Below are 24967 nucleotides of genomic sequence, written 5' to 3' on the forward strand. Positions count from 1 at the left end.
TTGTATGAAATTTGCAGGGAGACTAAACCTAGGAGAGGAACGAAAGCTCATACCAAGAACTAACTTAGTTGGTCTTTAAGGTGCTACTAGAAGGAATTTTTTTTTATTTTGACTATGGCAGACCAACACGGCTACCTATCTGTAACTAGGAGAGGAAGGGCATTCAAATTTTAAACAGGCAGCAAAGACAGGCCCGAGAGGCAAGGAGAGGCAATGGCCAAGAATGGCCTGGCAATCATTTCTGGCAAATTCTGGAATATAAAGCTAGCCTGAACTTTAAATAGTAATATATTTATATCCTATATTAAGAAAACTGGATGACATGAGGTAAAAAAATTGGATCACTTGATATGGAACGACCCATTTGTAGAATGCTGTCCTCAGGGAGGTCCGGCTGATGCCTCCATTAAACACCAGGCAAAAACATTCCTCTTTAACCAGGCCTTTGATTGATTAACATCCTATATACCCTTTTAAATGTGTTGTGGGAAGGTAGGAGTACTGCTTCGTTTTTGTTCTTATTTTTATTATGGATTTTGTGTTTCTTGTATTGTATTTTTGTTTTTGTGAACCACCCTGAGATGTAGGGGTGAAGGGCCGTATACACATTTAATAAATAAATAAAAAATAAAGGCACACACACAGGATCATGGCAGCCACGTAACTACTGACAAGCGAGGCCTCGTTCTTCATTCCTGCCATGCCCCCGACTTCTGTATGGTGAATAGCAGAAGAACTGTTCGCCATTCTCCTTTCGGATCCATTTAAAAGTCCAAGGCTCTGAGCAGGTATTCCTCACAACGCTTTACCTTATTACCAACTAGCAGACTATGCAGATGTGTGCCTTGAGGCCAAATCATTTAATGCACAGGTAAAGGTTGCATATTGCCTTCAATTATTTCATTAAAAAAAACACACGATATTCTGTCTTTTCCCCTCAGGCAAACGTCCAAGGTGGCTCACATATAAACCCAATGCAAAGAACCATCTAGAAGTCAGATAATTCCAAAAAAGAGAGAGCAAAAAGCAGCGCATACAGCAGACACAATAAAAAGTATAAAATAAAGCGCTATCTGCAATCACAGCCAGCTAAACACTGTAGTCTAAACCACAGAGCCTAGGGCTTGCCGATCGGAAGGCCAGCAGTTCGAATCCCCGCGATGGGGTGAGCTCCTATTGTTCGGTCCCAGCTTCTGCCCACCTAGCAGTTCGAAAGCATGTCAAAGTGAAAGTAGATAAACAGGTACCGCTATTTAGGTAAACGGCGTTTCCGTGCGCTGCTCTGGTTCACCATAAGTGGCTTAGTCATGCTGGCCACATGACCCGGAAGCTGTCTGCAGACACCAGCTCCCTCGGCCTATAGAGCGAGATGAGCATGCAAGCCCAGAGTCATCTGTGACTGGACTTAATGGTCAGGGGTACCTTTACCTTTTTAAACACTGTACATCGGGGGCTGCAAATCTTTTTTTCAGGAAGAGGGCAACCTTCATGGGGCCTCACAGCACTGATGGGCAAGGCCTAAGCCGAAAGTGAGCAGAACCAGAGGGAAAAGTGTGCAGAGCGCTGGATGCGACTCTAACGTTTGTATACAATCCAGCCATGTATGTCAGAGGTTTCTGCACACAGACACCAAATTCAGGCAAGAAATGCACAGAAGACAGGCAGGCAGACAACTTTCCAGAGCATATGTAGATGCATATCTATACACACACTTAGAGCTCTCAGCCTAATGCCGACCACTCTGTGCAGTCACACAGATGGTGCAATGTGCAATCTCCACGCTGTCTCACAGATGTTGGAATCGCCAAACAACAGCCCATATTTCGCTTGCTTTTATGAAGGCAAAACGCCTCATCTGTCACAATAAAGACATTTATCCCTCACTGTGGCCTTTCAGTAGTTAAACATTCTAGTAATCCCATCTGCTGTGATTTATCACATTATGAACTCTCCAGTAAGCAAGAACAAGCCACGCTTCGCCAAAGGCTCATCCACACAATTGGGAAGGGTTTCTGAATGGCCTATTACCACTGCTTGGCGTTCTGCTCCTCACATTAGAGTACCCTGAACAACTGTTGTCAAGCCAATGGCTCTGGTGCTGACTACAATCTTCTCCTGGGAATAACCTCTCAGACGAAGAGATTTAACATATACCTGTTCGTTTATTCAAGTTTAAAGCAGGATCAGACTTTTGAATCTTTGCTATTTTTACAACGGTCTTAGCTTTGCTTCTTTCAGACGGCGGTTTGCAGACTCAGCAGCACCAGGGTCTCCCCAGATGGAAAAGCAAGGAAGCTTCATGGGTTTTAGGCTTGTAAGCTCCTCAGGGCAGGGACCTATTGACCTCTGCACACGGATGATGTAATCATAATGACGGTCACATTGTTTCCCCATCATTCTAGACTCCAACCAGACAATTCGGACAAGGTTCTTTCGTATTCTCTAAGCAGGACTGCAAGGATCCGTAACTTGTTTTGTGAATGCAGCCACATCTAGCAGTGAGTTTTGGATATATGTGTGTGTGTGTGTGTGTGTGTGTGTGTGTACACACACACACAAACACACACACAAATTGGTTTTAGGGTGGTTAGCTAATCTTTCCCAAAGTGACTGGAGAAACCCAGCCAGACGGGGGTATAAATAAGAAAGCTGTCATTATTATTATTATTATTATTATTATTATTATTATTATTATTATGCATTTATGTTTGTTTTGAGTCTTTTCATCCTTACAAGGTCCTCGGATCCTACAAGATGAAGGATGGTCTAGAACAGTAGTTTTTTCACACCTTTAACCCAAATATGCATTTGGGGACCCCATTTCTTCTTTCTTTCTTTCTCTTTACTAAATATTTTTATAGTGGGAGTGCCGCTGTTGCAACCTGCCTCAGATCAGGCCATGTCCCAGTAGCTGGAAAGACTAATGGTCTGCTGAAAAAGACAGGCCAGGTCTAGAAGCACAACAAATGAACGATGATACTAAATAAATAAATGTGCGGTCACCACTCTGGGAACAGGCCAAGTATTTGACCAAAGATTTTGATTGCGCTCACAATAAATGGATGAATTTGAAGCAGCAGGTCAGGGGGGCACTTTAGGAAGTGAAACTGCCTTAAAAATCCATCAATTTTATTGGATTTAAGCCAGCTGAGATTTGATTCAATGAGTGCATTACTGCAAATTAGTTCCTTGAAATCTCATTTTAGCGCTTGAACTGATATCCTTTCCCAATCTAAGAAAGGTTTTTTCCCTCCTTTCTTTGCTATTCAGTACCTGTGTTGCTCAGGCTAGATGTTGGATTTCTTCCAAACAAGGCTGCCCTTTGTCCCCATTTCCTGCGGTTGTAAATGTCTGTGTCCTTGGCCAGACTCAGAGGTTCTGCCTTGCTTGCGCTGGAACATGATAACGCTGTGGCTGCATCCTTTGTTTCCAAAGCACAAGCAGCGATGCTGTTGTCATTTGGCATAATTGGTACATGCTTGTATGTGCTCCCAAGAGTTCCGAAGCCTTTGCTTGCATGCATAGATGCAGTTGCCCGGAGCCATTCCTGGTTACAAGGTCACTGAGCTCACCAGTGTGCATGTCACTCCACTTAAACTAGATTGTTCTCAGGGACTGGAAATGGCCTTCCTTGGCACGGGCTTTGCCTTGTTTCAAATGCATGCACATTACTTTGATCGCCACTATAATCATCGCCTGTATTCAGAAAGACAGAAAGGGAAACAGCAAATGGATTCTAAAACTTAGAAGTCCTAAATAGCCATTCACTTCCTGATTAAAAAAAACCCACCAATTCTGAAAACAGCTGTGACTTTTGTATGCTAAGTTAAGCGTGCACTTACGGATGAACTCTCAGTCTGCCTTGCTTCGTCACTACAAACCTGACGTGCTCTGAGATGAGGGAAAAGGGGCAAAGCAAGATTGTAGGCAAGGGGGAGGAGACCCCCTACAAGCACTGCAGTATTTGGAACTTTCATGATCTTTCGGGCTCTTCCAGACAACCTGTATATTCAGCATTTGTTCCGATTTGCTTGCACAATGCTTTTGCAGTGGTTAGACTATGTCTAGTCTTTGCTGAACATTCATCCCAATGTATTTGCAGGGCTGCACATTCAAAGTATCCTGGTCCCTGTAGCTTATCCCTTATAGACCTACAGTTTCCAACAACCTAAAAAACATACCCCTAGGGTTCCCAGGATTCTTTGTGGGGAATAATGTGCTTCAGATGTCTAGGGCGCATGCAGCTTTACAGAACAATGAACACTCAACTTGCACTTGTCTTGATTTGCTCGTGAGGCGTTTGCACATCTTCCCATTAATCACTTGCTCATTCCACACTTTTCAATGCATAAAAATCTGTGTTTTTTTAAAAAAGGGGATGTGTTGTGCTAGGGCAACCTGAGTGCTTTAATCCACTTTAATTGAGCAATTCTAAAGATCCACTAGTGCTCAGATCTCTCCCACAAACAAAAGACAGTCTGAAGACACCCTCAAACACCCTGCAGATTTCAATGTTTACATACAGATAAGATACTGAGTTTCGCAAAAAGCAAACTCTGGGCTTTTCAAAGGCACCTACAGATACACAATTGAGTAGCTAAGTCAAGGACATCGTTCACACAGCTACACACATTTTGACCAGCTATTTATATAAACGTAACCGTGCGCAGAATTGAAGCTCAGGATAAAGGAGTAGCAAATTTGACCTAGGAGCTGCTCAAAAAAAAAAAAAAAAAAAGGCATTCCTGGTGTATGAGAAACACAAACACAAATCCAGTAAACCAGGAAACCAGACAGAGGGCCTTCTCGGTAGTGGCGCCCGCCCTGTGGAATTCCCTCCCTTCAGATGTGAAGGAAATAAGAAGCTATCTTATCTTTAAAAGACATCTGAAGGCAGCCCTGTTTAGGGAAGTTTTTCATATTTAATGCTGTATTGTTTTTAACACTTGATTGGGAGCCGCCCAGAGTGGCTGGGGAAACTCAGCCAGATGGGCGGGGTATAAATAATAAATTGTTGTTGTTGTTGTTGTTGTTGTAAGGACATCAAACCTCATCCCCATCTGTAGGCAAGAATGATCCCAGCCCAAACAAAAAGCATTGCAGTCTAGGAGGAACCACTGGCCAGGTGAGGTCAAGCAAGGTAATCCACAGCCTGAAAATACTTCACTGCCAGGAAGAGCCCCCCCCCAAGCCCCCCCCCCAAGGCCTTTTGTCCCAGAGACATCCACTGTATCTCACTTTACAGAAGGGCATCAAATGACGGTTGAATATTTGGACTCTAAAATTTGTTCATCTCACCTTATTGTTCCCATTGGTGAGTTTTCTGGAAAATTATTAATTGCATAAATTCTCCCCCCCAAAAGATCCTGGGATTTCTCCCCCTCCCCCAAACTGATCTTGTGCAACATGATTATTTGACTTACATTTGGTAAACAAAACTAAAATACAAAACTAAAAATCATCATCATCTCTATTGCACTATTAACATGTTGTAAAATGTTGTATGCAAACACAGCTTTTTGCCCAGGCTTTCCTTGACCTATAAGATCAGACCCTGTTTTATGAGTTTGAATTCCCTTAATTTCTGCTTTTATATGGTTTTATGCTGCTGTTTCATTGGTTTTAGGTTGTATTTGCAGGGCGTTGTTGTTGTTGTTGTGTAGGTATGTATTGCTGGACTCTCCTTCCTTGGAGGTTTTTAAGCAGAGGTTGGATAGCTATCTGACATATACAATCTAGCTGAGATTCTGGCACTGCAGGAGGTTAGATTAGAAAACCCTTGGGGTCCCTTCCAACTCTACAATTACATGATTCTAGTTTTATAATACACCTTTTCAAGGAACTAGTGGCAAGCCTACATACACTTCCTTTGCTTTGCTTAGAAATAAAAGGACTAAAAACTTACTAATTTTAGCATGCCCAAAAAGCTGTGTGCGAAAATACATTTGCTTCCTAAGCATAGTCACCTGAAAAAAGTTAATTACAACTTTGATTTTAGATGTGACTGGTATTGTACGCATTCCCTTTGTTCAAGTTGACTTGTATTATATTATATTCATTCAATATGCTCTGAATTTATGCCGTGAACTCTGAAAATTCACTGGCTATCATATGTTTCCTGCTGTTGTGCTTAAAGTCGCTTTTTTATGCTGTTGTACACACCAGATAGGAGGGCAGGAATGTCTTCATTCCATGTGCATTACCTGATTTCTTTCCTCGTTCAATGAAGCTATCATCTGCGCATTCTCAACAGCTGTCTCGAATGTTCCCAAATCGGATGGAAGCTGGTTTGAGGGGAAACACATCAAAGTACAGCAGTGCTTCTCAAGAAACTACAGAATACATATGGATTGCAACTAATATCATGTGTACTCAGCTTCAAATAACAGTGGTAGGAGTACACTGGAGCCATAGTAAATAGTAATGTGTACACAGCCTTGTTTAAGTAATCTTCAGTGCTCCTTGTCTCTACCTTGTTCTTCTAATGTATGGCTTAGTCTCACTTTACTCCCATGTGCAAAAGGTTGTGTGAAATCTAGTTCATTGTTCTGCTGTGCACGCTCCACAGTAACTTTTTCAAACTTTGTCCTTACCAAGAACTATCAGTCTCTGTACCCAATACAGTGGTACCTTGGTTCCCAAATAGCTTGGCTCCCGAACAAATCAGTTCCTGAACACTGCAAACCCAGAAGTAAATGTTCCAGTGTGTGAATGTTTTTCGGAAGCTGAACATCCTACGCGGCTTCTGATTGAGTGCAGTAAGCTCCTGCAGCCAATTGGAAGCCACGCCTTGGTTTTCGAACAATTTCAGGAGTCGAACGGACTCCCGGAACAGATTAAGTTCGAGAACAAGGATGGAAGACTGAGGAAACTCCGACTAAAGAAGTATGATGGAGTATGTAGACTTGGCAAAATCGACATATAAACTACGGGACAAGGATAACTGTGACTTTAAAGATGAATGGGAACCTTTTACAAAGTACTTAAAGACGCAACAAAGTGAATTGAACTCCTTGGCAGGTTTTGAATAAACACTCACAAACTTTTTATTGATAACAAACAGCTAGACAAATTAAACATCTATACAAATTTGTAACATGCAGATAATTGCAATTATAGAGAAACCAGTGATTGGAACTGAGGGAAGTCAGGGTGGGGTGGGGAGGGTGGGTTGTTTTGTGGGAGGGAGGGGGAGGGGGGAAATGGGGAAAAAATAAAGGATGATATGTTTTCAGATAATATGTTTTGTTTAAATTCTTAATAAAAAAATCTATTAAAAAAAAGATTAAGTTCAAGAACCAAGGTTCCATTGTGCAGAAAATAGGATTTCAAAGGTCCTCCAGTCCAAGATTCTGAATATATTTTATGAACTTGCTAAAGCAGCATTCCTAAGTGCTTCCAGGACTATTTTATGCATTCAAAACCTCCCTGCTACTCAAGAAACACAAACCCTCCTAGTCATATTTATCCTTAACGTGGCATTTGAGTATGTCTCATTTGAATGTAAACACAGTAATATCCGTTCACAACATAATTGGCAGATGGGGAACAGCCTGGCTTTCGTGCGAGAGTCTGACTGTTTACCCCAATTTTTTACAAATAGGTGTACATTAATACTGGTTTTCCATATCAGGAGGCAGCAACTACTACCAAGGACAAGCAAAAGACATTTTTTATATTAAAAAAAGGTTTAAAAAATGTCAAGGAGGGAATGGGGTGCTCCAACTTCTTTTTCACCGTTTTGAAAAAGGTTGGATTTATGCTGGAGCAAGTTCCATAGTCACTGAAGGCAAAAGTAAAATAAAGAGTAAATGTTCACAAAACAAGATGAAATGTGGTAGCTTATGAAATCTAATATCCAACCGGTCCCTGCCTATGAAACTCATGCAGCCCAACAACGACAGTATTATTGATTGATTGATTGATTGATTGATTGAATTTCTATACCACCCTTCATCCAAGGATCTCAGGGTAATTTACAATATACTGGGTTACCACTGGGCAGGAAGGAAGAGGCTGCACTGTCTTTTCCTAAGGTACAAAATTTGATATACTCTACCCCATCCAGAAAGGAATAAGGTCATGTAAGCCAAATATACACACACATATACAGTGGTACCTCGGCTTACATACGCTTCAGGTTACATACGTTTCAGGTTACAGACTCCGCTAACCCAGAAATAGTGCTTCAGGTTAAGAACTTTGCTTCAGGATGAGAACAGAAATCGTGCTCCAGCGTCGCGGCAGCAGCTAAAGTGGTGCTTCAGGTTAAGAACAGTTTCAGGTTAAGTACGGACCTCCGGAACGAATCAAGTACTTAACCTGAGGTACCACTGTATATGCTGCATGAGCTCCTGATCTTGCCAAAAGATCCACATAGTCTGCAGGAGCAAGGCCCTTTCTTAGATGCATCAAGCACTGACACCATACAGCTCAAGTGTTTCCTATGCAGCGCAATACTCACTCTGTTCCTTGTACAATGCTTCGCTTGCTTTCACTTACACAAAAAAAGTTTTCCTTAGGACGAATGGTGAAAATGTATGATTGGTCTGCTAATTTTGTGTGCCTAAAAGCTGTCAAGCAGGGACATGCCCTTATTTGCAATAATAAGAATGATGATGATGAAAATGAAAAATGAAAGTGCTGGAAATATTGGAAAATACACTGCAATAATAGAAGGTGCCCGAGGTAACACTTGTTAGGAGGGAATGAACCACATTCCGATTGCAGCTCGAACAGGCTTCAAAACGTTATACTGCATTCTACTAACTTGTAGACGGCATGGCTTTTCAATATTCTCTACAATGTTTTTTATGCACTGCGAATGGTGGGCTGGCAGAGCCTGAGACAATATTGTCTAGCAAACACTGTTCAAAAATAGCACCAACATCTGCAAAACCCCAGACACCATTTATTTTTAAAACACTTTTTGCTATCTCTCCTTCGCTGGCACCATTAAACGACAACGAGTTTAACTCCTTAAATTCCCAAGCTCGCTATTGTTATGGTCGGGAAGGGGACAGCTCTGTTTTCTTGCGAATGCTTTAGAACAGTCGCAAACGTCAGAACGTCCCTAAACGGGAAGAACTTCAGAGAAGGGAAGATAAGAAGAAGAGCCCTGCTGGATCAGGCCCTGTCTAGTCCAGCATCCTGTTCTCAACCAGATGCCCACAAGAAGCCTGCAAACGGGACCTGAGGGCAACTGCTCTCTTCCCTTCTGCTGCTTTCAGCAACTGGCGTTCAGAAATATACTACAGTGGTACCTTGGGTTACATACGCTTCAGGTTACGGACTCTGCTAACCCAGAAAATGTGCTTCAGGTTAAGAACTTTGCTTCAGGATGAGAACAGAAATTGTGCTTCGGCGGCATGGCAGCAGCAGGAGGCCCCATTAGCTAAAGTGGTGCTTCAGGTTAAGAACAGTTTCAAGTTAAGAACAGACCTCCGGAATGAATTAAGTACTTAACCCGAGATACCACTGAACCTCCAATAGTGAAAGAATGCACCAGGCTTAGTAGCCATTGAAAGCCTTCTCCTCCATGAATTTCTACAATCCTCTTACAAAGCCATCTAATTTGGTGGCCATCACTGCCTCCTTGGGGAGCAAATTCCATAAGTTTGACTTTGACTGCATGAAGAAGTAACTTTATTTTGTCTGCCTCAATTTTCTCCCAACATTCAGCTTCTTCATTGGATGTCCAGGAGAGATCTAGTGGACAATTTCTTTCCTTTAGTTTTGGTGGGTCTTCTCTGAGTAGAAGTTAACTGAATACAAACTTTTCCTCTATCTACTTCCTTCACACAATGCATCATTTTATTCCCTTCTATCATGCCATCTACTCACCTTCCCTCACAGGGGACCCGTAGCTCCATCCCCTGTTAATTTCAATGGATCTACTCTGAGTAGGTTAGAAGACCCACCAAAACTAAAGGAAAGAAACTGTTCCATGTCTATTAATTTCAATGGGTCTACCCTGAGTAGGTTTGACACTGGATACTACCCTGTTGCTTGAGGCAGCAGGAATACAAACTAGGCCACTTGGAAGGTTTTTGTGGTCTGTTTTGCACCTGCCCCTCAAAGTGCAACAGTTAGAATCCAGTTAATGGAGTTTTGGCTTTAGAGCTCAGGTGTAAAAGGCTAATAATTTGGAAGTCCCCTAGTTCATCAGTGGTTGTTAAAATCTATACAGTGGTACCTCAGGTTACATACACTTCATATGCTTTAGGTTACAGACTCCACTAACCCAAAAATATTACCTCAGGTTAAGAACTTTGCTTCAGGATGAGAACAGAAATTGTGCAGCGGCAGCAGGAGGCCCCATTAGCTAAAGTGGTGCTTCAGGTTAAGAACAGTTTCAGGTTTAAGAACAGACCTCCAGAACGAATTAAGTACTTAACCTGAGGTACCACTGTAGTTGGCTGCTGTTCCGTGTTTTTCATGTGCTTTTCATAGTGGGCTGCTGTTTATGTGAAATGAATAGAAACATTTCCCTTCATAACCATCTGCACTTGCTTTGATAGATTAACTGTTACCTTCCCATTCCGCGTGAAGAATTCTGCGTGGCTTAAGAAGTTCCACCATGTTAACAGAATCAACAGTGCGCCTGAGTAACAAATCTGCTATTTTCAGGGAGTGCCATAGCAACAGCTCTACATGCCAAGCACGGTGACTAGGAAAAGTAGGCACTGTTTTACAAAAGAAACCTCCCTAACAAAGGATAATGCAAGGAACCCAAAAGCCACAATCCAAAAGCATGGCATGGATATTACTTCAAGGCTGCTAAGTTCAAGCTTGCCTCGAGTGAAATGCATTTGAGATGAACAGAATCTGTCAATGGAAAGCAGTGTGCCCCATGCCCTTTGCAAGTCAGCGTATCAAAACGAACCTTGTATCTGCGTGACAACCTGATCGCAAAATCATTAAGAAAATCACTTTTGCATCATTTGCTCTCCCATCTGCACAGAATGACTAAGACAAAAGGACGCGAGGCTTGCTGCCTCGTCTACATTTTGCAGCTTAACTTGTTGACAGTAATTGGCCTCTTCAAGGTTTGCAAGCATTTTCTTAACAATGCTACAAACTGCAGTTATAACACAGCACTGCACTGGCTTCTGCCAAAATCCTCCTCCTCCTCCTCTTCCTGCTCCCAAAACGGTATTCTCCTGTGTTTCAAAAATAGCACAAATTCTCTTATTTCCCCCCCACACCCTGCACTGTGCAGAAAACGACGGCTTACTTTTCAAGACCAATCGAGAACAAAATGCTGTTAATCATCCTTTTTGCTATCAGGGACACCTCAGCCAAATGAACATGAACATGACAGTGACAATGACATGCCTGACATTAAAATGTGTTTTAGCAGGAAAACAGTGCTTTTAACACCAGTGCCTGCGCGGAGCAAACCCCCTCCTCTTATTCAGCCGGATGATGTCTTCAGTTAATCAAATCCCACCTCCCATGCAAATAAGGTACAAGTTAGCTTTTTGCAGTATGCGACTATTGAAATGACATTATAAATGAAGGCATCTGCACAACAAGAGCAGTGGCTAATGATACCCACCCCCACCATGATCTTCACCAATTAGCTTTGAAAGACGAAGAAGAAGAAAAAGTGGGTGATCTTCCTTCTTATTTGCAACCACAAAGTGAAAGGCCAATGAAGGTCAGAAAATTGAACATATCCCTGTATTGTTTTGTTGCAGGTAAGAACAAGCCTAGGATTCACTGTGTTTCATATGCATTTAAAAAAATCTGCAGGGCTGCAAAGGAAAAGAGTTAGAAAAGACTTACCAAAGCCCTCCCCCCTGCTTCCATTTCTCAAAAAAGAATTATGTAGAACACAGCATTTAATACCACTAATAAAAAATATTATCTTTCTGCACCTATTAAAATCTCACCAAAAATACAACACCTCTACTGATATCTAGAGCATTTTATTTTCACCAAGTGGTTTTGCTGAAATACTGCAGCTACGAAACCACAAGTAGCAGACATACCGTATGTACTGAGCAACAGCTCCCCAGCCTAATTCCATACATGCTCCATCCAAGCATCTATATTTCAGCCCACACAAAATTAACTATCCTTTAAGAATAAATGAATAAAAACCAGAAGAGAAGCATCTGTCATGAGCTAAAAACAGCAACAACAACAACAAAATACTTTTCATTTTTCCCAGCAGAAGGGTATGTTTTTATGTTTATGACTCTAGTTTATACTTGCAGTTTCAGGCTGCAAAAGCGATTTTTTAAAAAAAAAATCCCAACAAGGCATTAGATTAGAAGCTATTACTCATCTCTGCACTTCATCATGCAGTTAGCTATTGTTTACCTGCAGCTTATCCTTGACACACCCACCTCCCAAGCACTGGAGAAGGGCTCCGATTCTTACACGGAGGCAAAAGCCCCCCTTTTACAACTCAGAAGCCTTTTTTTTCTTTTCGCGGCCGTACAAGCAGCCTGACATTACACAGCAAAATTCCTGCAAGAAGGAAAAAAAGAAAGAAAAGAGCCAGTCGGGCTGTTACGCAGAGCCTACCTGAATTCTTCAAATGCATACATGGCCCAGGAAAGAATAATGCACAGGCCTCTGAGGTCTGCAAAATCCCCTCCGTAAGGCGCAGGAGAAACATTTAGTTGGTCAAGCTGCAGACATAACTGAGAGCTGTGTGCTGGGAAGCTTCTGGGAGAAACGAGGCTGCAGATACTGGCCTGCAGCCTGCAGCTCAACCAGCTGCTGACAAGCAGCAGCTCGCAGGGAAAGGCGATAAAATACCATGTGATCATTCCAGCAAGTCTGATTAATGCAGCATTACTCCAAGAATACAGGCTGATATCTTTATTATTCAAGCCCAATCAGGGCCATCCGTAGAGAACCTGGCACGCACGACAGTTAACGTATCTGATTTTGATGGACGGTTTTTATTTTATTCTAAATGTGGACAATGAATTTATTCACAGAACAAGAAGCAAGACAGGGTGGAAGGTGGTGCTGGCGTTTCAACAGTTTGCACCCATTACACCCCCCCTGCAAACTAAGGGCATGCTGCAGTCCACACTGAGCGTATTTTAACTCCTGCTGATTTTAATCAATAGGACACAGAGCGTCAGAAGAACCGGACCACTTCACCTGCCCCAGCTGCAACAAAACATGTCTCTCCTGCATCGGTCTCAACAGACACACCTACCAACAGTTTGACTTCTTGCCCAAAGGTACACTCCTCCATCGTCTCCCGAGACAGACAGATGCCAGCAAGGCTAGATCATGCTGATTGTGCTAGATATGAAAATGTTGCAAACCGTTATCTGTGAGAAAGGCTTGTAAGCTCAGGGGTAGAGCACATGTTTCACATGCACAAAGTCCCAGGTTCAGCGCATAGCTGTCAACTTACAGATTTGAAAATAAGGGGCCAGCAGCCTCGAAAATAAGGGATCAGCAGCCAAAATAAGGGATTTTCCAAGCACAGGTATGCTCAACCTCTGAGCCCCTCTGAGCCAAAGGCAGAAAGCACAGCCAGCAGCCAAACGAAGCCTCAAGCGGTGGTTCCCACAGCACAGCAACCTGGCAAAGGGGGTGCAGCAAGGAAAAGCACCGTCACCTCTCCGCTGGGAAGCGCTGAGCAAAGGCGAGTCCCCAGGCAACGTGGCTGATTTGATTGGCACAAGGCATGCAAGCTCCACCCCCCCAGTTGTTCTTAGACTCCTTATTGGGTGAGCAACGCAGCCAAGCAACACAGTTGGAGCCTCCCTCCTCACTGGCCGGCAGGGAGGGAGGGAGAGGAGCTGCTTCCTTTGAAACCCGGGAAATTTAAGGGACATCGTCAATAAGGGGCAGCAGCGGGACACAGTGCTGGGATAAGGGACTTTCCCGCCAAATAAGGGACAGTTGACAGCTATGGTTCAGCGTCTGGCATCTCCAGCGTAGGCTGGAAAATATCCCTGCCTGAAAACCTCCAGTGCTGCTGCCAGTCAGTGTAGACAGTACTAAACTAGATGGACCAATGGTATCACCTTGGTAATAGCCAGGTTCCTGTTTTCCTCACACCAGGGAAGTTGAACCCACTCGTTATAGCAGCTAGACACTTGAAGAAATAGAAGTCTTGCTCAACAACACACTTTTGCTTCCACCTCACCGCCTAGAAACCGCCATTTTCGAATGTCGCTAGAGCTTCTTCTGGCTCTTAGCATGTCAAGGTATTATTGTGGAATACAGCCAAAGCAGAAGAGATGGCGTGACTTGAGAAAAAGGTCAAAACAACGAAGCTGCATTTCGAAAATAACGCTGAGAGGAGCAAGGCTGAGGGAAGTTGGAAGGCCTCGGGAATCGAAGCATGTTAGCGGAGATGCTTGAACCGCCAAGCAAGGAGCAATGCGGAACATTCTAGGTCAGAAGACAACATGGGGTCATGGGAACAAAAGGGAAATTGCACCGAAACATGAGCAAGGCTTGCTACTAAAAAAACATGACATTAGCGCAAGTGGCAGGAGGGCCGGGGGGGGGGGGAAGAAGCCATTTTGAATGACAGGACAATTAGAAAGGGCGATGTATTGTAAGATAAGAGAGGGGCAGGGAGGAGGGAGCACCCACAGCAACATTTTCAGGATATTTTCAAACAAATAAGTAAAAGCTGGTTGAAAACAATACAGTGGTACCTCAGGTTACATACGCTTCAGGTTACATACACTTCAGGTTACAGACTCCGCTAACCCAGAAATAATGCTTCAGGTTAAGAACTTTGCTTCAGGATGAGAACAGAAATTGGGTGGCAGCAGCAGGAGGCCCCATTAGCTAAAGTGGTGCTTCAGGTTAAGAACAGTTTCAAGTTAAGAACGGACCTCCAGAACAAATTAAGTTCTTAACCTGAGGTACCACTGTACCTCACTTATTTACTCTGAAGCACGTTAGGGACAAAATTTGGCCCAGCAGAAGTCACAACCCAGGATTCTTGCCACACCTTCTGCTAATGTCCATTTAAAGTCTTCCAAGCGCATGTCTACACTAAACGAATATCATTCATTTTTTAAAAAGGCTCCCAAACCAAGAAATCTTGAGATCGGCTGTCCTCTTGAGATCGAACAACAATTGTGCGCATTTTGCTACTTTTTCATTCATTTTAAAGAGGGGTGGGAACCAGCAGCCTTCCAGGGGTTGTTGGACTACAACTCCCATCATCCCTGAACATTGCCCAAGTTGGATGGGGCTGATGGGAGTCGGAGTCCAACCAGACCTGGGACACGGCAGGTTGTCCATCCCGGCTTTCGAGGAACAGGGAAGTCCATCATTAATAGCCTTTTCATTTTTCACAGAAGTCATTATTTCTGCTCAGATATGTTTTCTCAGAGCATATGACCAACTCAAAAGGTATAAAAGAAAATTAGCATCTTTACTTCAGCCAATGGAATTGGAAAGCCGGTTGTAAGAGAAGCAAATGACTTGGCACCAAGAACCTTCTGGTATGCCCCAGAGCTAAGGTTACAAAATTAGGCATTCCCCAAATCTGCTCACATGGAGTGACTAATTCCGAATAATTACAAGATGTGTTCATAGGCTGATGCTTTGGAGGTGAAAAATACTCTTAGTTCTCTAGAAATTCAGGTGATGTTCTGTTTGGTTGGTTGTTTAAGAAATTTTATCCCACCCCTCAGCTGGAAAAGGCTCCTAGATCAGGTCACAATTCACTAAAAGAAAAGGTAGCCTCTGACCTTGGAATTATAATCTAAAAATACATGGCACGAAAGGAAAATAGACTGGGAGGGAGGAGGAACGAAGCAATCTCACATGCCAGTTCTTAGTTCTAAAAATAAACTACAAGTTCTAAAAATAAGAAAACATCTACAAAAAAAGAGACACTACCAGATGTTGGCCTTGTTGCATTCACAGGCCAGATTGTCAAACACTAATTGCTACAGATGAAATTTGTCATATGTTGACTCCTACGGCAAGTTCAGTGTCAAATATTTTCCAAATATACATCCACCCATAGAATGCTCTTGCTGTCAAAATTCACTGAGGCAGATCTAATGGAGTAAATTCATTTCAGCTCTACTTCCCACAGAACTATAGTGCCTATTTCCCCACCCCGTGTAGAAGACTGTATTTGCGAGCACGAAACAGATAAATGCGACAGTCTTGGTCCTGTCAACTAATCTGTGCCGTCTCTTGAATAGCTGGAGCAGAAAGGACCTTTCCTGTATAAGAAAAGTCTGGCTGCATGAACATTCTAAGGAACATATAAATTTTAAATTTCAACCCCACATCTCTGCAGTGAGGCCAAAAGGAGCCTTGCATCCAGAGCAAGCATAGTCTCCAACCTACAGAAGGTTAATAGTGTAATTTATAGTCATTAATTATTATTAAAGTGCTCCCTAGCATGTGCAGATAAGGCAACACCATATCGTCCACATGAATAAAGATCAGTAAAATGATTTCCTAATGTAATTTTTAGCAGCCTTTGTGTCTAATCGGTACACAAGGATGACTACATACATACATACATAATTTTATTTGTAAGCCATAGCTCAGTGGCAATGCACATGCTGTACACACAAAAAGTTTGCAAAAGATTAATCCCTGGCACCTCCAGGTAGAACTGGGACAGACCCTTCTCTGAAACCCCAGAAAGCTGCTGCCAGTCAGTGTAGGCCAACTCAGTTTCCCGTGTTCCTGTGAAGCCCCAAAACCTCATTGTCCTCCTATCATTTTTATATTCCTGCATGGTAATTAACGATGAATGGAAAGTAATGGGATAATTTCCCCTGAGGTCTCAAAATTAAACTTGAAGATCCTTCAAAATCAATTAGTATGCTGGATGTTTTGATTAGTTTGATTAATTTATTGGTATCAATTAGTATGCTGCACTGTTTCTCAGGTTTCACCTTATCACATACCGTGACAATAAATAAAATCTGGGCCGTAGTCAACAGTCCCGCCATCCCCACCCCGTCCTCCATATCAGATCATTAATCCGAAGCAGAAATTGGTCGCTATAGCAGTAGCAGCAGCTAAGAAGGCTGCTTTATTGTTGTGAGCTGCCCAGAGGTCTGCGGACGAAGGGCGGTATACAAAATTAGTAAATAATAAATGATACAGTGGTACCTTGGGTTAAGTACTTAATTCATTCCGGAGGTCCGTACTTAACCTGAAACTGTTCTTAACCTGAAGCACCACTTTAGCTAATGGGGCCTCCTGCTGCTGCCGCGTCGCCGGAGCACGATTTCTGTTCTTATCCTGAAGCAAAGTTCTTAACCTGAAGCACTATTTCTGGGTTAGCGGAGTCTGTAACATGAAGCGTATGTAACCTGAGGTACCACTGTACTGATAATAAGAGGAAGGATCCTAAATTCTTGATCAGCAAATGCTAGTGCTAGTAATAAAAGGGAATGGAGGAATTAAACAAACCAAAACAAAAATGCACATTGCACTCCACACCCTCCTTGAACAACACAGCAAACAAACCGCTAATGTGACATACCGAGAAAATGTAAGACCATGTATGTTTCCCTCCCCACACCCACCCTTCTTCATGTTGTCTGCATTTTGTTCTGCTGGTTTTTAAACACGTTGACACTGAAATAAGATGACTTAATACATAAACATCAACTGTGCCCAGCTGATAGCTAACAGGCTCCACCGCCATTTTGGGTTGCCTAGGTTTTTAAACGTGCCAACTGGATGTGCATTTTGGGCTGCTTAATACAACCTGTATATTTCTCCCTCCTGCTTTTGCCACAACTGTGCCCCAACAGTTAAAAAAAAGATGCACATAAATACCGTATTTTTCGCTCCATAACACGCACCCAACCATAACACGCATGTAGTTTTTAGAGGAGGAAAATCCGCAGGCATGCCACCCGTAGGCATTCCCTCCATAACACGCACAGACATTTCCCCTTACTTTCTAGGAGGAAAAAAGTGAGTGTTATGGTACAAAAAATACGGTAATCATTCGTTGTTGGTTGGCATCCGTGTGTCTCGGGAGACGGCGGAGGAGTGCGCCTTTGGGGATGTTGGAAGGTTACAAACATTCACGGTCCAGTTCTTTATTATCCAGTACTTTAACGGCAGACCCAGAAAACCACATGGAAACTGGGTAAGCCTTGCTTTATTCATTCATGTGAGTCACTGGGGTGGCTGGCGGTTGTGGGGAAAGAGAAACTGAGATACTGCCAAATCATAGCCCACATTTCTGTAGAGCTACCATGCAATCGTACAGTCTGGTGCACAATATGGAGTTCCAAGCAATACACAAAGTCTCATTTTCGAACATTCTAGCTATTAAGATTTTAAAATGCTAAACTAGAAGGGCTAAGGCAGCCTCCTACAGCTAAGAACGGCACAGGCACTTCAAGTGTTAACCCTAAAACCACTTTTTTGCTGCTATTGGAATGCGTGTGGCCTTTTCAGGCGAAGGAGTCTCTAAGGTGACATTTCCGTCAGAAATTCATACGACACACACACACACACTTTCAAGTTAGAAGCGAGACACTCAGAGTTTCCAGCTTAACTCTGTGTCTGCTTTTGACCCCGTTGCCAGACCATAAGTAGAAAGACATTCTAGGAAAACTATAGACATCAGATCTCTACAAACACTGAAGAGGCTTTCACCCCCCCTTTTTTTTTTGTCTTGGGAAGCCAAAATATTCCGCAGCGAAGGCAGCCAAGACTGGAACCACTTTCCATATAGGGAATTTATTCTTATTTTTTTTAACAACTCATCCCTTTAAAGCCCTACAAATTGTCATCGCCTCATGGGGGGGAAAATTTAACTGTTTAGAAATATATACCTACTGGTATTTTTAAAACTGGGAAGATGGTGAGGAGAAACTCAAGAAGCTCGATGCAAGCTCTTATGCAAGACACACACTGCCTGCCTCCACCCCGCAGAGAAATGAAGATGTGTGTGTGTGTGTGTGTGTGTGTGTTTTCAAGTGAATTGCCCTATTTAAGTGGACAGGAGTGTGCAGCAAAAACAAAAACAAAAAAACGCCCACCCACAAAAAAACGCTTTTAAAGCAAAGCTTCCTTCTAGGCTGCCATCATTCTGTCTTCTTTTACATCAGGGGTCAGCAAACTTTTTCAGCAGGGGGCCCATCCACTGTCCCTCAGACCTTGTGGGGGGCCATACTATATTTTTTTTGGGGGGAATGAACAAATTCCTATGCCCCACAAATAACCCAGAGATTTTAAATAAAAGGACACATTTTAAATAAAAGGACACATTCTACTCATGTAAAAACATGACGATTCCTGGACCGTCTGCAGGCTGGATTTAGAAGGTGATTGGGCCGGATCCGGCCCCCGGGCCTTAGTTTGCCTACCCATGTTTTACATCATGCCTCAACAAAGCCCCTGATCAAAATCTTAATAACAGGGTGGGTCCTCCAGGTAAGCCAGTCCCAGCCTTTGGGGGTTTCACAGGTCAGTGCCAACACTTGAGAGGTCACATGATGCAGTGCACGCACACCATCTGAATGGCAATGCCCGTCAAATATTTTATTGGGGGTCCGAAGACCCCCTCAGCCCCTAGGAGTTGGCTCCTATGCTTGCCAAGTTCCAAGGATCTCAGAGCAGCTCAGAGCAGGGCTTTTAGTGTGGCTTCCCATGTGCTATGGAACAGCATTCCTGTTGAGGCTCTCATTATCTGCACTTTCCAGAAACAAGTGAAGACATCTTTGCTCCAGCACGTTTTCCCCAGTTCAGCATTTCCCAAACTTGGGCCTCCAGCTGTTTTTGGACTACAATTCCCATCATCTCTGACCACTGGGTCCTGCTAGCTAGGGATGATGGGAGTTGTAGTCCCAAAACAGCTGGAGACCCAAGTTTGGGAAACACTGTCCCAGGTGGATAAATGAGTCTTTACCAGAAGTGTCCGCTTCCGTTAGGGTTTCTAAAAAAAATAAATTGTATTTGTTGTTTTTGTGTTTTTAACTGTGTTTAATTATCTTATGTGTAAATCACCTTGAGGTAGTGGTTTAGAAAGCAATTAATAAATTAACAGTAATAATAATAAACTGGATTGTAACGGGAAACAAACTGGTAGCCAGTAAAGTCCTTTCAGTACTAGTGAGACATGTTATCTGTCAGTGAATGCTGTTTAACATCCTTGCTACTATTTTCAGGATCAACTGCAGTTTCCAGAATGCCTTCATAAGCAGCCACAGGTGTGTGTTGATGGAATCTAATCTGCATCTGACCAGAGCTTCCATTTATTCCCATTTGAGTCAAGGCCTGACCTATCTTCTCACAATTCTGGCCCCGTCCTCCTTTTGTCTGCTGTAGCTCATGTGGCAAGAGAAAGTGCTTTTGCATACAGAACGCCCCAGGTACAATACCTGCCATCGCCAGGTAGGGTTGGGAAAGACCCACCTGAGGCACCGGTCAGTGTGTACACAATGGAGGATAGCTGAGTTGGTTAGAGCATGGTGCAATTAACGCCAAGCTTCGACTGCTGCAATGTGTTCTATGTGGGGCTTCCCTTGTGCTTGACCCAGAAGCTGCAGTTAGCCCACAATGCTGCAGCGCAATTGCTGACAGGAGCGAGACTTTGCCGGCATATAACACCTGTGCTCAGAGACCTGCACTGAATTTAGCACCGGGCCAAGCTGAAGGTACTACTATTACGATAAAGCCCTGAACAACTTGGGACCAGTTTACCTGCTGTTACGTACTGAGTTGAATAGGATCCAAAATGCAGCAGCCTGATTGGTCCTAGAACAATAGGATTCAGAATGAGGCAGTCTGATTGGTCCTAGAATAATAGGATCCAAAATGCAGCAGTCTGATTGGTCCGCAGAAGCCACCCAATCCAGCTCCAGGTGGAAGTGAATCCGCAACCTGATTGGCCTACAGGAGAACCCCGGAATTAGCCAATCACTGGGGCCCATTGTGTAAATAATGTATATAAAGCAGGCATTTTGGGGGAACTGGCATTCCTCACTACTATGAGCTGAATAAAGAGCATGAAATCCACACTCGACTCTAAGTACGTATATTTCACCTGCAGAATTGCCTTACTCCTTATACAGCCACTCAGTGGCATAGCGTGGGCGGGGGCCCATGGGGCGGTTGCAAAATTGTTAGGGGTGCGAAATTTCAACACCCGGTGCTGCCTCAATACAGTTGTGAACTTCCATCGCTGGGCTCTGCTGAAAACGGCTTCTCCATGTGAACCAGGAAGTGCCTTCTCCAGACAAGGAAACAACTCTTCTTTTCTTATCTCTGTGATCTCCTGGGTGATGCAGAAGCCATCAGGCGATTGAATGTGCATGCGTACTCCGTTTCCCTCCAACCCACCCACTCCCCTTCAGGAAGCCCCGGGCACTGGCAACCCACGCTATGCCACTGCACCCACTCAACCGCTTTCATCTGAGGAACGGGCACTGTTACAAGTGCCACATAATTCTCATCCTGCATTTGTAAGAAATCAGTCTTCGAACGTGGCGGGCATTCACATTTTGGAACTCCCTGTCTACTGACACCAGGCAGGCACTTTCACTGTACCCTTTCTGACGCATGTCAAAACCATTTTTTGTTTAGACAAGCCTGCCCCAGTAGGTAGAATGCTGATGTGCATTTCAGAATCATGAAATTATAGAACTGCAGATTTGGAAGGGACCCCCAAGGGGTCATCTAGCCTAACCCCCTGAAATGCAGGAATTTGATTTGTTTTTAATTTATCAGTGATATTGATTCCCCCCAATGTTGTTTTTAACTGTTTTTACTGATAATTTTATTGTTCTATTCCTTTTGTAAACGGCTTTGAGGCTTTTTACAATCAAGCAGTATATAAAATTTATGAAATAAAGATAATGAATAGGGACAGCTGGAGCAAATGTGTTCATCGCCATTTATTTTTCTAAGCAAAGGTAACACAATTTACCAGCGATTTTCCCTACTCCAGTTCTCATTCATTTGTAGTGAATTGCTTCTTTACTAAAAACGTGTCCCTACGGGTTTTGGTGCGCTCGTTCTGCATTACTGAATCAACAAAACTCACCAGGTACACACTGACACAAGCAAGCGCATGTATATCTGTTGTATTGCTCTGCTGTTGCTTTTCCTTCCACAGATGTTCCATCTTAAAGCTCGGAGGCAACAGCAAGAGCCTTCTCAGCAAATGCATTATGTCATATTTAGGGCACCGGTAATCAAAAATTCTCTGTTCTGCAGGTGACATATGTAGAATAGAGTTCCAATTTGATCACAGTTCCTTTGATCATCCCACAAGGAATTCAAGCCTAACCTACCATTCTCATCAAACCTTTATTCAAAGAAGGAACATTAGATTCTAACTGATCAGATCAGTGGTGGGAGGGGAAATTTCTGATCATTACAGTACTACAGTAATAGGGAGCCCACATCATCCCTTAAAGCAGGGAGTGAACTTTGGCCTGTTCAGTTAGGTCCCATCCGCACTATAAATATAAAGCGGTATCATACCGTTTTTAACAGTTATTTTCTTTTTGCTTTTGGTACTCTCTAAAGCAGTATTTCTTGACTTTGGGGGACCAGATGTTGTCGGACTACAACTCCAATCATCCCAGGCCACTGGCCCTGCTAGCTAGGGATGATGGGAGTTGTAGTCCAACAACATACAGGGACCCAAGATTGAGAAAGGCTGATCTAAAGTGTCATATACAGTCATATCTCGGAAGTCGAACGCAAGCCATTCCGGAAGTCCGTTTGACTTCCAAAATGTTCAGAAACCAAGGCGTGACTTCTGATTGGCTGCAGGAAGCTCCTGCAGCCAATTGGAACCTGCGGAACCTGCGTCGGACATTCGGGTCCCAAAGAACGTTCGCAAACCGGAACACTCACGTCCGTGTTTGCAGCGTTCAGGAGCCAAAACATTCAACTCACAAGGGGTTCGACTTCCGAGGTACAACTGTATATGAAAAGGTTGCAATCCTAAAACACATTTACTAGGGTGTAAGGGCAATTGAACATAATGAACACACTTCTGAGTAGAAACGTAATAATTCTAAAATGTGTGTTCTACTGATTTCCAATCTGTTTCTTAAGAAGTCCTAAAATTGAAATGACTGTTTACACTGCCACAGTACATATTTCATATTTTTAGTGAACTTTGCACTGGGATTTCCATATCTCTTTCCTGGAAAACTGAAGCCTATTTAAAGCCCGTTAGGGTATTATGTGGTTTGGGGCTTTATTATTATCATCATTTTGCCCCAGTGTGGGTTTCCCCCCTTAAGTTTACACTTACTTGCCCTGAATTGCATCTGCAGTACTGTTGCCCAGCACATAAATGCGTCCTTCAATGCTTCTCAGTGCCCAGTTAAAATCTGACAAGACGACACTCAAATTTTTAAAAAATGGTTTCCCTTTCCTAGCTCTCAGCTGTAGAAGATGTCCTCTGCTGAAACTTGCTCTCCTGCAGGTCTAAATGCAACATAAGGGAAATATTCCCTTGGCTTTCATTAAATCCCTGTGTGCTAAAGCCAAGCCAGTGTTTTAATCTCTAGTATTAATGCCACAGCATTAGCTGACTTCATTACTGCTTTCAGTTCTATAGCTCAGTTCTGATCAAAGGAAAGGATCCTGCTGTCAGTTACAAGGTCTCTGGGATCAAATGCACAATCTTCCTCCTGTGAACAGCTTTCCACAACCCAAACACAGCCACCTTGTTATCACAATGCTTTTAAATTTGGAGGCAATTGTTTATCTGCTTATACAGTTTGCTTGTACTCTTTCTCTCTTGTGTGTTATCACTGTATAACCATTGGTTTTTGGTGTGGTTTTTCTTTTAAAAAAAGCTTTATGCTGCCCCTCAATGGTAGCTCTTATAATAGTTGATGATGATGATGATTACTATTATTTTAATACCGAGTTCTGCAGGGCGGCCAGTTTGAAAATGTAATATAAATGAGGCTGATTAAACAGGGAACGAGGGGCTGTTAACCTTAAGCCCAGTACAGTGGTGCCCCGCAAGACGAATGCCTCGCAAGACGGAAAACTCGCTAGACAAAAGGGTTTTCCGTTTTTTTGAGCTGCTTCGCAAGACGAATTTCCCTATGGGCTTGCTTTGCAAGACAAAAAACGAAAACGTCTTGCAAGTTTGTTTCCTTTTTCTTAACACCGTTAATACAGTTGCGACTTGACTTCGAGGAGCAACTCATAGAGTGTGGTAGCCTTTTTTGAGGTTTTTGAAGACTTTGGTGATTTTTGAAGCTTTCCCAAAACTTCTTTTAAACTTTTAAAACTTTTTTGGGGTTTTTTTTTATTTTGGGTTGGGGTGTTTGGAATTCAAGGACTTGGTGTTGGGGAGGGGTTTGCAAGAATCTGGAAGCTTGTGTGGTTTCTTTCTGCATTTTAATGATTTTCTGTGACCATTGGGCCACTCTGCTGTTTTTTTTAAAAAAATCTGGATTTGAATTTCTGTGTGGTGGGTGGCTGGGGGAACAGTTGAGGAGGGGGTTCTTCATCAAGAAGCAAAGAGTGGAAGAGGAACCTTCTTCGAGTTGTCCCCCAGAGTCTTAGAAAATGTACTGTACACTTTGTTGATTTTTAAATGTTTTTCTGTCATGCTCTTTACAGTATGTGTGACTTTAAAGAGCACTTAATAAACTCTTGTTGTACCAAATTTGGCTTTGTTTGGACTTTTTTGACCATAGGAACGCATTAATTGAATTTCAATGCATTCCTATGGGATTTTGTGCTTCGCAAGACGAAAAATTCGCTAGACGAAAAAACTCGCGGAACGAATTAATTTCATCTTGCGAGGCACCACTGTAATGCTTCCTTAAATTCTGCCAACTAGAGAAAAATCTGGTGTGCCTAACTATGCATCAGAAGGCAGCCACAGAAGGATTAACCTATACCCAGCTTGTAAACATTTCTTCCATAATATTATTAATTTACATGCCACCAATAGTATAATGACAAATTCAGAAGTGCAGGCTTCTGTCTTGCTAGCCATAGTCATCCGTCCCCAGCACACACCTACAGTCTT

General features: G+C 42.9%; 1 protein-coding gene and 1 long non-coding RNA gene across 20 annotated transcripts in view; one reads left to right on the forward strand and one right to left on the reverse strand.

Moving 5' to 3' along the window:
- EVL (Enah/Vasp-like) overlaps nucleotides 1–24967 on the reverse strand; it is a 154817-nt gene that overhangs the window by 121542 nt on the left and 8308 nt on the right. For 4 of the 18 annotated variants that reach the window (XM_083517718.1, XM_083517716.1, XM_083517717.1 and 1 more), the window contains exon 1: nucleotides 12538–12749. The exons of 7 other annotated variants lie outside the window; for them this stretch is intronic. In XM_083517718.1, coding sequence (XP_083373844.1) covers nucleotides 12538–12560 — 23 coding nt within the window. In that variant the 5' untranslated portion in view covers nucleotides 12561–12749. Of the gene's footprint in view, nucleotides 1–12537; nucleotides 12772–24967 lie in introns of those variants that run through there. 7 more of the 18 variants (XM_083517731.1, XM_083517719.1, XM_083517708.1 and 4 more) reach the window with 4 other exon arrangements.
- On the forward strand, nucleotides 164–5187 carry LOC310686084. Of its 2 annotated transcripts, none has more exons than XR_014515711.1 (2): nucleotides 164–492; nucleotides 2403–5187. It is a non-coding gene; the product is annotated as an uncharacterized lncRNA (long non-coding RNA). The 2 variants fall into 2 exon arrangements; XR_014515712.1 differs by lacking the exon at nucleotides 164–492 and adding an exon at nucleotides 1407–1601.

The sequence above is a fragment of the Podarcis liolepis genome, assembly GCF_965112155.1.
Source record: "Podarcis liolepis genome assembly, chromosome: 1".
NCBI lineage: Eukaryota > Metazoa > Chordata > Lepidosauria > Squamata > Lacertidae > Podarcis > Podarcis liolepis.